Source organism: Xenopus laevis, chromosome 4S, assembly GCF_017654675.1.
Source record: "Xenopus laevis strain J_2021 chromosome 4S, Xenopus_laevis_v10.1, whole genome shotgun sequence".
NCBI lineage: Eukaryota > Metazoa > Chordata > Amphibia > Anura > Pipidae > Xenopus > Xenopus laevis.
Genome location: NC_054378.1, coordinates 109,530,627 through 109,545,523, shown reverse-complemented (window position 1 = coordinate 109,545,523; position 14,897 = coordinate 109,530,627). Strand labels below are relative to the sequence as shown.

The 14,897-nt window shown below is 41.8% G+C and overlaps 1 protein-coding gene across 1 annotated transcript in view; it reads right to left on the bottom strand.

Moving 5' to 3' along the window:
• Positions 1-13,529, bottom strand: part of grm7.S (glutamate receptor, metabotropic 7 S homeolog) — a 314,575-nt gene extending 301,046 nt beyond the window's left edge. Inside the window, exon 1 of the mRNA XM_018261347.2 lies at positions 12,837-13,529. Within this exon, the coding sequence (XP_018116836.2) occupies positions 12,837-13,343 (507 nt within the window). The 5' untranslated portion in view covers positions 13,344-13,529. The remainder of the gene's footprint in view (positions 1-12,836) is intronic.
• Positions 13,530-14,897: the final 1,368 nt, after the last annotated feature.

Here is a 14,897-nt window from a genome sequence, read left to right as displayed (position 1 = left end):
TTATTGTCACCACCCCTTCTGGAATCATACAGGCTTTTCGACAGCCATGACGCTAAATTCCTATTCCTCTTAAACACAAAAGAGGGGTGGGGGTCCAGGACTGCCGCCAATATCGGGTCCTGCCTCAAAACATTCCAGTACTTACTTACACTAGTTTTAATAAGTCTGGTACTTCTATCAAACGTGGTGCAATACCGTAACGTACTCTCTTTACGACTCGCTCCCCGTTTACGATCTTTATCCCTAACCAAAAGAGCTTTCTATCCAACGAGACCGCTTTCTCATATGCCTCCCTAATCACCTCGTTCTCATAGCCTCGTTCCAAGAACCGGACCCAAAGTTGCATCGCCTGTGCGTTAAAGAGCTCCCAAGAGGAGCAAATCCTACGTAGGTGAATAAATTGCCCCACCGGGATTCCCTTCTTACAGCTAAGGGGGTGTGCACTGTCCGAGTGTAGTAATGTATTCCGTGTAATCGGTTTCCTAAACAGGTCAGTGACCACTGAATTCCGTTCCACTGAGAATAAAACATCTAAAAACGGGATCTGTGTTTTGTGCGTTTCCATGGTAAAGGTTAAACCCTGCACTTTCCCATTACAATAGCGGACAAACTCTTCCAAAGACTCCTCGTCCCCATCCCAAATACCTATACAATCGTCGATGTAGCAAAAGAATTTAATCAAACGACCCCGAAAGTGGTCGGGGGCCTGGAATATGTGGAGTTGCTCAAACCATCCCATATACAAGTTCGCATACGTCGGAGCGAACGAGGCCCCCATCGCCGCCCCACACTGCTGAAGGAAGAAATGACCATCGAACAAAAATAATTGGTGTGTAACAGAAAATTAACTGCGTCAAGTATAAAGTTGCATTGTATATTGGGGAATCGAGACTCACCATATAGCCAAAATTTAATCGCCTCCATCCCTAAAGCATGGTTAATAGACGAATATAAGGCTACTACGTCCATCGAAAACCACCTGTAGCTTGACTTCCAGCTTGTGCCCTGTATTTTATTGATGCACATTGTCGTGTCTCTCAAATAAGTGGGTAACTGTTCAACTATGGGGCGTAGTAATTTATCCACATAGGCCGATAAACCTGACCCCAGGGACCCAATGCCTGCTACAATGGGGCGCCCCTTAACCTGCTCCAAGGATTTGTGCACCTTGGGCAGTACATGGAATATGGGTATCACCGGGGATTCACACTTAAGACATTCCCATTCATTTTTGGAAAGTACCCCATCCTTATAACCTTCCATAAGAAGGATCTCCAACCGTTCCTTAAATTTAGTAGTTGGATCACGATCAAGACGTATATACGTATTATTATCATTCAACTGGCGTAGAATCTCCTCCCGATAATAAACATCATCTAGGACCACCACAGATCCCCCCTTATCCGCCTGTTTCACCACAATTGTACTGTCTTTACTGAGTTCCATCATAGCCTTAAATTCACCTGACGTCAAATTCTTACATCTATTTATGTTAGTGCCACACAAACTCCTTTCTATATCAGATTGCACCAATTTTTGAAACATATGTATCTGCGGACTTTTAGAATTAATTGGATAGAAATCAGATTTATTCCGCATTCCCGAATGTTTAACTGCCACATCCAATCCCTGAGCATTCTCCTCTCTCAATTGACATAAAATATTTAAAGTGCACAGATCATCAAAATCATATAAAACCGTAGTCGGTAACCCCTCAACATTCCCAGTTAACCCCTCATATTCCAAATTAATAGGATCAATCATAGTATTATCAGGGCTGCTGAGTGTAGTAACAGAATCTTCAGTTATCAATACTTCCATATCCTCAGCATCGGTGTCAATATTCTGTAATGCAAAATGTCGTTTCAAAGTCAGATTCCTCACAAATCTATTCAAATCCATGATCAATGAAAATATATCACTATTCAAATCCGGAATGAAATTAAGTCCACGTGAAAGGACAGTTAGTTCATCTCCTGTCAACACTCTTGATGATAGATTAATAACATTGTTCAGGTCACTTACAGTCGATGTTTTCAGTGAGGCAGATTTAGATGTATCCAAACCTGGCAATAGATTTCCATCCTCACAGGTGATCACCGCCGTCTGGACCGGGACCCTCTCCCCGGCCGCCATTGTTGGAACGGCTGCTCCATACCTGCACCCACCTCGCCTCTTCCTCCTCCTCTTCCATAGCTGCGGGTTCTCATCGGGTCCACCCCTGGTGTGGATTGATGCCTCTGATAGTATGGTTGTGGCCCCCCTATCCAATCGTTGTCTGGGGTCTCGGGGTCCGACCTTAAAAAAGAAGAGGAAGAAGGGGAGGGGGGGGGGGTGTACGAGAATACGATGCCTCTGTATCACGCTCATTGAAGTGCACGGCACGATCTCTTTTAAGTATGGATCGTAGCCCTGTGCCATCATAGGAGGAACTCCATGCGCCAGCTCTCTGCGGGGTAAGTGTCGAATCATTATTACCCCTCCAGACATACACCTGGCCGTTCTCATAGTCCCGTTTATGCCTCTGGAATTTCTCTCTCTTTCCAGACTTGACAGTGTGTTCAAACTGCTTAATCTGTCTTGAAAGAGTATCCAACAAGGTCATGTCCTCACGGCGGTGATCACCTGTGAGGAGGGAAATCTATTGCCAGGTTTGGATACATCTGAGTCTGCCTCACTGAAAACATCGACTGTAAGTGACCTGAACAATGTTATTAATCTATCATCAAGAGTGTTGACACGAGATGAACTAACTGTCCTTTCACGTGGACTTAATTTCATTCCGGATTTGAATAGTGATATATTTTCATTGATCATGGATTTGAATAGATTTGTGAGGAATCTGACTTTGAAACGACATTTTGCATTACAGAATATTGACACCGATGCTGAGGATATGGAAGTATTGATAACTGAAGATTCTGTTACTACACTCAGCAGCCCTGATAATACTATGATTGATCCTATAAATTTGGAATATGAGGGGTTAACTGGGAATGTTGAGGGGTTACCGACTACGGTTTTATATGATTTTGATGATCTGTGCACTTTAAATATTTTATGTCAATTGAGAGAGGAGAATGATCAGGGATTGGATGTGGCAGTTAAACATTCGGGAATGCGGAATAAATCTGATTTCTATCCAATTAATTCTAAAAGTCCGCAGATACATATGTTTCAAAAATTGGCGCAATCTGATATAGAAAGGAGTTTGTGTGGCACTAACATAAATAGATGTAAGAATTTGACGTCAGGTGAATTTAAGGCTATGATGGAACTCAGTAAAGACAGTACAATTGTGGTGAAACAGGCGGATAAGGGGGGATCTGTGGTGGTCCTAGATGATGTTTATTATCGGGAGGAGATTCTACGCCAGTTGAATGATAATAATACGTATATACGTCTTGATCGTGATCCAACTACTAAATTTAAGGAACGGTTGGAGATCCTTCTTATGGAAGGTTATAAGGATGGGGTACTTTTCAAAAATGAATGGGAATGTCTTAAGTGTGAATCCCCGTTGATACCCATATTCCATGTACTGCCCAAGGTGCACAAATCCTTGGAGCAGGTTAAGGGGCGCCCCATTGTAGCAGGCATTGGGTCCCTGGGGTCAGGTTTATCGGCCTATGTGGATAAATTACTACGCCCCATAGTTGAACAGTTACCCACTTATTTGAGAGACACGACAATGTGCATCAATAAAATACAGGGCACAAGCTGGAAGTCAAGCTACAGGTGGTTTTCGATGGACGTAGTAGCCTTATATTCGTCTATTAACCATGCTTTAGGGATGGAGGCGATTAAATTTTGGCTATATGGTGAGTCTCGATTCCCCAATATACAATGCAACTTTATACTTGACGCAGTTAATTTTCTGTTACACACCAATTATTTTTTGTTCGATGGTCATTTCTTCCTTCAGCAGTGTGGGGCGGCGATGGGGGCCTCGTTCGCTCCGACGTATGCGAACTTGTATATGGGATGGTTTGAGCAACTCCACATATTCCAGGCCCCCGACCACTTTCGGGGTCGTTTGATTAAATTCTTTTGCTACATCGACGATTGTATAGGTATTTGGGATGGGGACGAGGAGTCTTTGGAAGAGTTTGTCCGCTATTGTAATGGGAGAGTGCAGGGTTTAACCTTTACCATGGAAACGCACAAAACACAGATCCCGTTTTTAGATGTTTTATTCTCAGTGGAACGGAATTCAGTGGTCACTGACCTGTTTAGGAAACCGATTACACGGAATACATTACTACACTCGGACAGTGCACACCCCCTTAGCTGTAAGAAGGGAATCCCGGTGGGGCAATTTATTCACCTACGTAGGATTTGCTCCTCTTGGGAGCTCTTTAACGCACAGGCGATGCAACTTTGGGACCGGTTCTTGGAACGAGGCTATGAGAACGAGGTGATTAGGGAGGCATATGAGAAAGCGGTCTCGTTGGATAGAAAAGCTCTTTTGGTTAGGGATAAAGATCGTAAACGGGGAGCGAGTCGTAAAGAGAGTACGTTACGGTATTGCACCACGTTTGATAGAAGTACCAGACTTATTAAAACTAGTGTAAGTAAGTACTGGAATGTTTTGAGGCAGGACCCGATATTGGCGGCAGTCCTGGACCCCCACCCCTCTTTTGTGTTTAAGAGGAATAGGAATTTAGCGTCATGGCTGTCGAAAAGCCTGTATGATTCCAGAAGGGGTGGTGACAATAAGACATGGCTTAGATACAAGGGGAATTATAGATGTGGCAGAACTAGGTGTAAATCTTGCCAATACCTACTTGTTTCCAAGGAATTCAGGTCAACGTCAACGGGGAGAACTTATGATGTAAGGAGATATTTTAACTGTGCCTCGATTGGGGTGGTCTACCTTGTCACCTGTAGCTGCGGGGCCCAATATGTGGGCAAAACTGTGAGAATGGCAGGCACACGGGTGCTGGAACATCTATCCTCAGTGAACAGAAAGGACACTAAGTCCGCAGTGGCTAAGCATATATTGGACAAACATAATGGGGATATTAAAATACATTTCCAGGTTATTGATACAGTCACAGTGGGGCCAAGAGGTGGGAATCTGGATAAATTGTTATTACGCAAGGAGGCATACTGGATATATCAGCTTAGGTCAACGGAATTTTTTGGGGGGTTGAATAGGGAGTGGGAGGTTTCCTGCTTCTACTAATTCTGGGGGATCATTGTTCATGATAGTGTAGGGGATGGGGTTTGGATATTTAATCCATTAATCCATTATTAAGACGTACTAAAAGAGAATATATGTATCCTTTACTTTTCTATGCTGACAATATAGGGAGTTATATGCTAAATGAGGGATACACTTCTTTATATATATTTGTTTGAGTATTAGGGCTTTCCAGATTTATACTACATAAGCGAATTGGTCATTCCATCAAGGTTCACTTTTTTGGAGTCTTTAGCTACTATTAGCAACATGGTGTATCCAGAGTGGTTAGATAAGATGAATACTATGTACTGCTATTTATAATTGTTGGTTATATTGTTTTTGGTTTTATTGTATATGTTATGAGTATTAATGTGGGGATTAACTTTTGTCTGAAGATGCATGTTTACATATGGTTTTCAATGAAAGGGTTAAACCTTGTGGAGAGGGTTGGGAGCCTGCAATAGGGAGGGGCTTGATGTCTTTTATATACCTGGTGTTTGGGGTGTTTGTTAGCTCCTGAGGAAGTGGCGAGAGCCATGAAACGCGTTGAGTGAACAGACCAATATTCAGTGTGGGGCATGCTTTTTCCTACTATCATTTTAATATGCTGGAATAAAGGTTTATATTTTTAAATTTTTCTACTTCCTGGATTCCTTGGTGCTGCACCTACAAACTCACTTTTTCTCATTGGAAGCAACCGTTGGGATCTTCGGTTTTGTGACATGCACAGGTGAATCCTAGTACCTGGTAAGTGCTCCCACTATTTTTTGCAAGTTTATATAAATCTCCCTGGACTAACAGATTATTCGAAATTTACATTATCTGTTACAGAAAATAACCTCATGGGATAGAATCTGGGGTAACAACAGGTATTTGATACAAAGTCAAGAATCTGGCTTTCAAGTCAAAACTTTTTTCATATTTAATGCTTTGTATTGAAAGGACTGCATATACTCGAGTATAAGCCGTCCCGAGTATAAGCCGAGGTACCTAATTTTACCTCCAAAAACTGGGAAAGCTTATTGACTCGAGTATAAGCCCAGGGTGAGAAATGCAGCAGCTTCTGGTAAGTTTCAATCAAAAAATTGAGGGTTTCTGCTCCCATTGGAGGTGCCGGCATCTCGTTTTTGGATGCCGGCTACCATTCTTGGACGCCGGCAAATATTCTTGGAGACTATTCTTGGACCCCGTGACTATTCTTGGACGTTGGCAACTATTCTTAGGCGCCGGCGACTATTCTTAGACGTTTTTGCGCTTGACCCGAGTATAAGCGGAGGTACTGTTTTTCAGCATATTTTGGGGGCTGAAAAACTCGGCTTATACTTGAGTATATACGGTATATTCTTTATAAGTACAAGCAGGGTCTAGCTTACATTTGGTTTACCTTTAACAGTAAAACAAGACATATTTTTTTTAGGTTCCTATTTGTCTATTGCTTCTACCCCCTACCCACGTGGAACTTGTTGTTGTCTATGGAGACTTTTCGGTTCACAGCACCCAAATGCTAATGTTGAATTAATATTTAGTGAAGGTAGTCATTATAATCTCTATTTGTGTATAATGATGCCTATAATGCTGCCAATTTGCAGTTAAAGCAAGACTCCATCCTGCTAGTCAAAATTTGATGCCTAAGGCACAGGCAGATTCATTAGCTGACTCAAGGCCACATGGATTTGACCCTGGAGTCAACACAAAAATCAGATCTAATAAGTCTTCCAGATCCAGAGCCCAATCACTGAGTTACTCCTTTTCCCATAAAGCAACACTATGTAGGTCAAAGCAACGCAATATAAATTTCATGCAACAATTTCCCACCATCTCATGATGAGTTACTCCATGCATTCCCATTCATATTACCTGTACACCAAAAGCTGACATTCTCAAAGGCAAGGAATGTGTTAAAAATAATTTATTGATAAGCTGAGCAGCTATAATGTATCTGCAGTTGGTGGGCAGGTAAAAAAAATCACAATATTTTCTGTGGTTTCCAGAGCATGGGGAAAGCAGGAAAAACACTCTCACTCTTTAGAACTCAGTGTGAAGTGATTAATGGGCAGAGGTTTTACAGGCAGAGAAACAGAGCAGGAGGGAAGGGGTGGGGGGGAAATGACAGCCTGAAGAGAGTGAATTGATAGGGTATAATTATTTAAAGTAGCTGCAGGAAGGGTTAACTACTACAGTGAAAGGTGTAAATAATGTGAGAATAATATAATTTTCATCAGGGTTACTTTTTTTCTTGCATCAAACGTTATTTGGTAACAGCTAGCAGAAATTACTCTGAATAAAGCACAGAAGTTTTAAGGTAGGGACACACTGGGCGATTTGGGGAGATTTAGTCGCCTGGCGACTAATCGCCGCGACTTTCCACGACCAATCTTCCCCGAATGCCTCCCCTCACTCTGCGCCTGGATAAAATGAAAAATCGCCTGCGCTAATCACACGCGGCGATTTGTTTTCCGAAGTCGCCCGAAGTTTCCTCGTGAGGCAACTTCGGGCGATTTCGGAAAAAGAATCGCCGTGTGTGATTAGCGCCGGCGACTTTTCATTTTATCCAGGCGCAGAGTGAGGGGAGGCATTCGGGGAGAAAAGTCGCTGCGATTAGTCGCCAGGCGACTAAATCTCCCCAAATCGCCCAGTGTGTCCCTACCCTAAAGCCATCAGCTACCCCCCCCCCCCCGGGCATAACTATAGAGGAAGCAGATCTGGTTGCAGGGGGAGTGTAGAGGGTCCAGTGATGTCCTAATTAGTGAGCAATATACATATATCTTAATAGCACATATCTCTTTGGCTTTTGGAGAGATATAAAGTCACAGTGAGTGTGAGAATTAATGAGGGAATGATAGTTGTTGCTTTCATTCACAGTTACTCTAAGAGAATTCCAGTAGCAACCATTGCCTCTTCCTCACTAGCTGACAGCTGTAGTCTCGCAGAAGCCACCCTAGGGTGAAAGGTAATCTAGGTATGAAGGCAGAGGTTTCGATAGCAGAGGAGTGTAGATCTGGCTAAGTACAGTTATTTATTCCCAGCTCAAATCTATTCCACCATAGGAGTAAACCACAAAGAGTTCTGGATTAGCTGTAAAATAAGGGAACACTTAAAATGCGGGGATGGAACATCGAGGTTCCATAGTAGTGTTCGTAATTAAGAAGATGTGTGTTTTACCTGTTGAGGAGTAATTAAACACGTTCCAGTAGAATCCCTGTATCAATGTATTCTGTGCTAGTGCCTAATGCAACTGGAAGGTAGCCAGTCAGTTGCTTGAATCCTCCAAGTATTTCCAGCTGCCACGATGAGGATACTCATCACCTCACCTCTTACCTGGTTATGAATCATCACTGTGATTTTACCCATTTTTTATGTGAGATCCCCCAGTGTACCAATCCCACCCACCCCTACTGCACATTCCCTCCTTCAGCTCGGGTCTCTGAAGCATCAAACTAGCTATTTATTAGTAGGCATGCTCCAGTCTAGGTTGTAATGTAACTCAGGTAGTTTCTTAATTAGTAGTTAGCCAGGGAGAATGTCATGATTTAACCAGGCTTTATATAAAATAAACCAATTACTACAAAAGATAGATATTTTAAGCATATTTTATATAGTATCTATTATACTGGTTTGTAGAGAGATGAGAGAGAGAGAGAGAGAGAGAGAGAGAGAGAGAGGGATAGATAGATGATAGATAGATAGATAGATAGATAGATGATAGATAGATAGATAGATAGATAGATAGATAGATAGATAGATAGATAGATAGATAGATAGATAGATAGATAGATAGATGAAAGACAATATAGCATAAGGTATAGATAGATAAAAGATAAATAGATACTGAAAGACAATATAGCTATAGGCATAGATTTTATTTTACATATTATTTTATATAGTATCTATTATACTGGTTTGTAGATAGATGATAGATAGATAGATAGATAGATAGATAGATAGATAGATAGATAGATAGATAGATAGATAGATAGATAATAGACAGACAGACAGACAGATAGATAGATAGATAGATAGATAGATAGATAGATAGATAGATAGATAGATGAAAGACAATATAGCATAAGGTATAGATAGATAAAAGATAAATAGATACTGAAAGACAATATAGCTATAGGCATAGATTTTATTTTACATATTATTTTATATAGTATCTATTATACTGGTTTGTAGATAGATGATAGATAGATAGATAGATAGATAGATAGATAGATAGATAGATAGATAGATAGATAGATAATAAATAGATGATAGATAGATAGATAGATAGATAGATAGATAGATAGATAGATAGATAGATAGATAATAAATAGATGATAGATAGATAGATAGATAGATAGATAGATAGATAGATAGATAGATAGATAGATAGATAGATAATAGATGATAGATAGATAGATAGATAGATAGATACAGTAGATAGATAGATAGATAGATAGATAGATAGATAGATAGATAGATAGATAGATAGAAAGATAGATAGATAGATAGATAGATAGATATTTACTAAGACAATATATTTATAGGTATAGTGTAGATAAAAATATAAAAATAAATTGGCAGATGAATGATTGAGGCAGAAATGATATGTAGAAAAATAAATATTTCCTGCAGGAGAGGTTGGGATTGCTTCATGTATATGTAAAGCAAGAATTCTGAGTGCTCAGGGACTTGTGAGGGTCTCGGTGACCGAAGCAGTGAATCCATTTCTATTATGATGGTGGATATGTGATTTGCAGTGCTCCTCATCCTCAGTGCTTCACTGACAACCAGTGTGAATTGAAATGGATTGTACAGCACATTTGACTACTTATTAACATAGATAGACTTGTAACATGTGGGGCTTAACGTTAAGCGCTCACTCTGCAGGTATTGCTGTTCAGTGCACACAGGGTTATTCATTGCATACAAATTGGCCGTTCGGCTCCTACATGGTTATTCAATAGATACATGGTTGCTCAATCAATACACTATGTATACAGTATACAAACTGTCCATTTTATAATGCAGTATGAAGGGAGCTTCAGTGGAAATAATATACAAACTACATCAGTAAGGGATATGACACTTAAAGAGAGCAAAGAACAGAATATATATCCAATGTGTGTCATAAAATGTATGTTCCCATATAGCAAAGGGTGCTGTTCTACACTGTATAATTGTCAGAACTAATGGGACAAGTGTGTCAGGACTGAGAAGGAAATGTGTTTTCAGAATGGGAGAATGAAACGTACCCCCTGGATATGACAGAGGCTGCGTTTTATGCATTTTACAGAGGAAAAGAGTGCCAGCCAGATAATTATGTTCTGTAGTATAAAACACATCTACAGCAACAGAGCACAGAAACTAGGTGATGGTATTCTTTGTATTGGTCCAACAAGCTGTGCATTAGACTGGGATATGATGATAGTATGCAGTACAACCTGATGTCTCCAATTCTAGCTGAACTACAACTTTCAACCATGCTGCTGCTGTTTTTCTGTACTCCAGCATAACATGTTAATAGGCAGTTCTGACCCTGGACCCATGCTATTATGAAGGGCTTGGCCATTCACAACTGCCTGGTTCTCAACTATGATCCTCAGATTTTGGTTGGAAAAGAAAAGCTTAACCATCCCCTATACCCCCAATACCAGAGATACCCTTTTGTGCTGTATGTACTGGATTATTTGTTATAGGATTTAGCAGTAGCAGCAGTTTATGTGGCTGCCTGCATTTTAACCGAATGTGTTGTATAAAGCAAGACAAGCAGCTCTACCCACACACATCCGCAGCTCGTTAATCTGGGCAGCTTCAGCACCACGGACAGCGCTCTCGTTCAGCCTTTGCATCCATTGCATCGCTGGGGCCGCAGGGAGAGGTGGGGCGCCCAGATGGAATGGGAGAGCTGATCTGGGGCTTGGGATGAGACTTGCAAAAAGGGTGAACGTGGGAATGAGTAAACTGGGAGGAGGGAGAAATCCACAGGAGCTTTAGAATCAAAAAGAACTTTTAGAATAAAACTATACGCAGCTTTCCAGGGCCATCCCATGGGACTTCCCAAGCTCAGGAAGTTATCTAGGATCTAAGGGCTTTTCTTGTGGGTTGTGCTGCATGAATAGGAAATCACGCTCATAATATCTAGGGCGAGGAACAGCCCCGTCACATTCCTTAATGTGTCCAGTTAACCCATGGTGCGCTTTTGTGAATATAGAAGAAATGTCTGCCTTTTTCGGTTAGCCAGAGGGAGCGATGACAGATAGAGTAGGTGCTGTATGTTTCCTTAATATGACTGTAGGCAACAAGTAAAATGCAAGGAGGTTCTGGGGAAGCAGAGGACTTAGAAAGCACATTGTATAATGGACCTCTTCCTCTCTATAATGCAAACGCCTATGGGAAGAACTGGCATATTTAACTGAAAGAAAGACATTTCACATTCAGACACATCCTCCGCACATCCAACCTCCTCCTACCTACTCTTCCCTACACCCACTCACTGACTCTCACACACACACCCCCAAACATCAACTTCCCACCACACACACAGCACTGATTTCTTAATAATGGAGAGCAAAACGTCAGCGCTAATCAGGGAACGGACAGGGAAAAACACAATTCACAGCCCTTTACAGAATTGGTTATGGCAGAACTGGGTTTAAATGACAGAGCAAATTTAACCGAGGATTAGTCTCAGAAACTATGAAATAAAAGCAAATATAGAACACAAGGAAGCCCAAGTGCCCCTTCCCCTAAATCCCCTGGGTCCTAGCATTCCCAGCAGCGTTTTGCAGGGAGTTGGAGTTTAACACTTCCTTAAGGGCTGAATTTTTTAAAACTCAGTCCTAGAAGATTCAGGGAAAACTGATATGGTCCTATGCATAAGTAATAAATTACTCTTGGCCACATTCTAAAACCCTCTGGATTATAGAGAATGGTAAAATAAGGTAGCTGCCTCTTTAAGAAAACCTCAAGCCCATGTTATGTATGTGTATGTATTACTTATGCACACACACAGATTTATTATTCAGAGGATTAGGCTGGTGGAGGAGAGGCTGGGAGATGGGGAGATGGAAAGGAATCTGGTCAAATTGGATAGAAAATAGCTGCAAGACTGAACTAGATTGAAGAGGAACAGGAGTACAGATGAAAAAATGAAAGGAGCAGAGTCTCAGGGAATGAAAGGGAAGAATGTCTAATCGGAGCCAAAAAGGAAGCAGAGAAACAGAAACGCTGCTGTGCATTCTCATTTAAGGCAAGGCTCACCTTAATGATTACAGGCTCCGAAGTAAAACCAAACGCGTGACCCCTTTACATTGAATACAATCTACAGCTTTCCTGATGTGGTTGTACTACAATGCCCAGAATCCCCTAAAAATGGTCGTTCAGCTGCAGGAATGCACTGTAGAAAAGCACTGAGATATTAAGTGTGAGCTTAAGTGTAAAATAAAATAAATAAAGTAGAATAAAGGTTTGGGGCTTTCACACCCTAAAAGACAACTCTGATCCAAGAATGTGCTGCCGTTGTAATCTCTACCTCGGCTGAAATGATGGAGCCTTGCCTGCTAATTCCTCAAGGAGCAACATGTGAGCTGAGATGCTACGTCGAAGAAGAAGATGCACGACCAGAAAGGAAACAGCGTGACTGGATCGTGATCCCAGACCTTACCTGGAAGAGTCGCAGGATGTTGGCCACCATAATAGATACAGAACTTTCAGATGCCCCAATGACTCCCACAACTTTTTCTGGTTTGACGAATACTGGCGGATCCCCGTTAGTGCATCGGACGTCGGAAGTATCCTTCTGGATGAGAGCCTGGACAAAGGTCAGAGACTGCTCAAGAGCATAGGTGTCCCGAGAACAAGTATCCAGAATGCGAGCCCCCAGAGTCACATTGGGTAAAATCTCCGGGTCACTATTGATCTGATCCAATGCATAGAGCATGGCCTCCAGCCTGTGGATCCCATTCTCTTTTCTGATGTCCCCGCATGGTATTCCAAAGAGACCCCTTGCATGGACGGGAAACAAACCCCCCAAAGTGATGTCCCCTTCTATCCTGACGGAATGAGGAGCGTAGATCTCCTGTCCAGAAACAAGCATTGCACAAGCACGGAGAGCCAAAAAGCAGGACAATCGGAGCAGGTTTATCAGCCAAGAGCACCCCGAAGCCAGCATGGCTACCCCAAAAGGGGAGATAATTTCCTGGGTGCTGGGGAAGAGGACTTCAAGATGCCAGGTCTCCCAAATCAGCAGAGATGCACTCCCTCCTCCTGTCCCTCTGCTGCCTCTGACAGCTCAGTAATGCTGCTGCTGCTGCACATCCAGCTCTATAAAGCTCCCTTCCCAGCTCGGCCCGCCCCCTACTCCCTGTCATCGTGCAGCCTAAGCTCCCCACCCCTCTCAAACTGGCACTTGTACTGGAGCTGTCCAAGTGCTGAATGCTATTGACACAAAGCAGGGCAATTGATAATGCTGGCCGAGGAGCAGGCATTCACACTGTATTGCAGGGCCAAACATTCAATATTTTAATAGAAACCTAGAATAGAAAAGGCAAAAATATAATTTGAAAATATAATGGAAGGTGTGCAACATCATTCCTACAGAGGGAATAAGGTCCTCTGTTCTCACCAATATTCATATATTCAGCCTTTGGAGGGGGGGGGACTAGCTAAAAGTGTATAGGACACATTGTATTTGGCAGCAAATGTGAAACAATTTCTTGTTGTAAAATTTTAACTCCCTGCAAGCCTTAGGCAGCCAATGGTAGCATGGTGGCTGTGAAAGTGTATAGGATTTCATGTAATATATGTATATATATATATATATATATATATTTCATGCAACTTTCGCAACCTGGTTTATCAGGAGAGACTGTGAGGTCTCTGTAACTACCGCAGTGCCTACTACCTGTAGAAAAGGTAAGAACAGTCTGTTGTTCTTCAACTGATCAATAAGACAATTAGGGAATTCTGGGCAGGTTTAGATTTATGGGCAGGCCACAAAGGCCAAGGCCTAGGGCTGCAAAAATCTGGGGGTGGCAAACCGCCTGCGAACTGGATCAGCACCAGAAGCAGTTTCCAGAGCCAGTGATCGTCCCCAGTCATTAGTGCAGGCAATCAGCAACAGCAGAGAAGAGGTGAATCAGTTGAGTTGAGGGATCTGGATAACTCCTTGTATTGATGCACCACTTGCACCACAATGTCCAATAAGCTCAGGTTTTCTTTAGTAGAGCTTAATGAAAAATATTTTTTCAATAGAGGTTCCTAGATAAAACCAGAGATAGCGATGAGTTCTATCCTAGCATTCTCTGGAGAGTTACTTAGTATTGGAATAGTATTAAATGGGCATTTACCCTCCTCAGAAGCTCAAACTTTGATCAACCCTCCCCCCCCCTGGGAACTTCATGAATGGAACTTATAAAAAACTTCCCCTGTGACTATAAACCGACATATTGAAGTTGCTATCCAACTTCCAGAAAATCCATGCAACAGATATATAATTCCCAAACATCCCAAGCCTGAGAATTTTCCTGAAACAATTGCTTCTGATTGCATTAGTATTTTTGCTTGATGTGTTTGAGAAAGAGTGAAGCACATAGTCACTTAAAGCATCAGCTATATTATCCACCAGTTCGATATCTACCTGCTCATCACTATAACAAGTGATACTGACATGCATTTAAATACAATATTCAGTTTGCTTCATTGTAGATTAAGAATTTAGGCTGAC